The sequence below is a fragment of the Bison bison genome, unplaced genomic scaffold, assembly GCF_000754665.1.
Source record: "Bison bison bison isolate TAMUID 2011002044 unplaced genomic scaffold, Bison_UMD1.0 scf7180017864379, whole genome shotgun sequence".
Taxonomy (NCBI): Eukaryota; Metazoa; Chordata; class Mammalia; order Artiodactyla; family Bovidae; genus Bison; species Bison bison.
In genome coordinates this window covers 2,998,855-2,999,393 of record NW_011494951.1, presented here as the reverse complement: position 1 = coordinate 2,999,393, position 539 = coordinate 2,998,855, and the positions used below count along the sequence as shown (strand labels likewise).

The 539-nt window shown below is 65.7% G+C and overlaps 1 protein-coding gene across 1 annotated transcript in view; it reads right to left on the bottom strand.

Annotated features, from left to right (window-relative positions):
- Positions 1-143: 143 nt before the first annotated feature.
- The window catches only part of CRYGN (crystallin, gamma N), a 28,663-nt gene continuing 28,267 nt past the window's right edge, over positions 144-539 (bottom strand). Inside the window, 1 exon segment of the mRNA XM_010857356.1 lies at positions 144-539. This exon segment is cut by the window's right edge and continues 3 nt beyond it. Coding sequence (XP_010855658.1) covers positions 419-539 — 121 coding nt within the window. The 3' untranslated portion in view covers positions 144-418.

Genomic DNA, 539 nt, shown 5'->3' with positions numbered 1-539 from the left:
CATAATGACCCCCCTCCCCTTCTCCCCTAGCTGGCCCGGGGAGGCATTTCAGGTAGAGGAGACACCTCGTCCAGTCCTAGGTCCAAGGTGGTGCCTCCCCTCGTGCGTCATTGGCTTTTCACACGTGAACCGACAGGGTTGGAGTCCACGACCTGCAGGTCCCCTCCGCCCTGATATTCTCCCAGCGGGTGCCTCACGGCGTCCCTCTCCACCCTTCCTGGTCGGTCCTTCCAGGGCCTGGGGCGCCCCGCCCCGCCACCTCCCCCGACACTGTCCCTTGGTCACAAAGGGCAGAGAAGTCACTCAGCGCTTGGCTTTTAGGACGTTTATTCCCCATGGTCCTGGGGTGGGCAGAGGGGACTCTCCTCCAGGGGTGCGGCTCCTGGTCGCGGCCAGACCTCGGTGGGCAGGTGGGCGGTTAGAAGTTGGCCACCCGGCGGAGGGATTGGACGCGCGCGCTGGGGGCCTCCCAGTCGGAGAAGCTGCGGAAGTCGCCCCTCTCCACCAGATACATGCGGCCTCGGTAGTTGGGCTCCTCG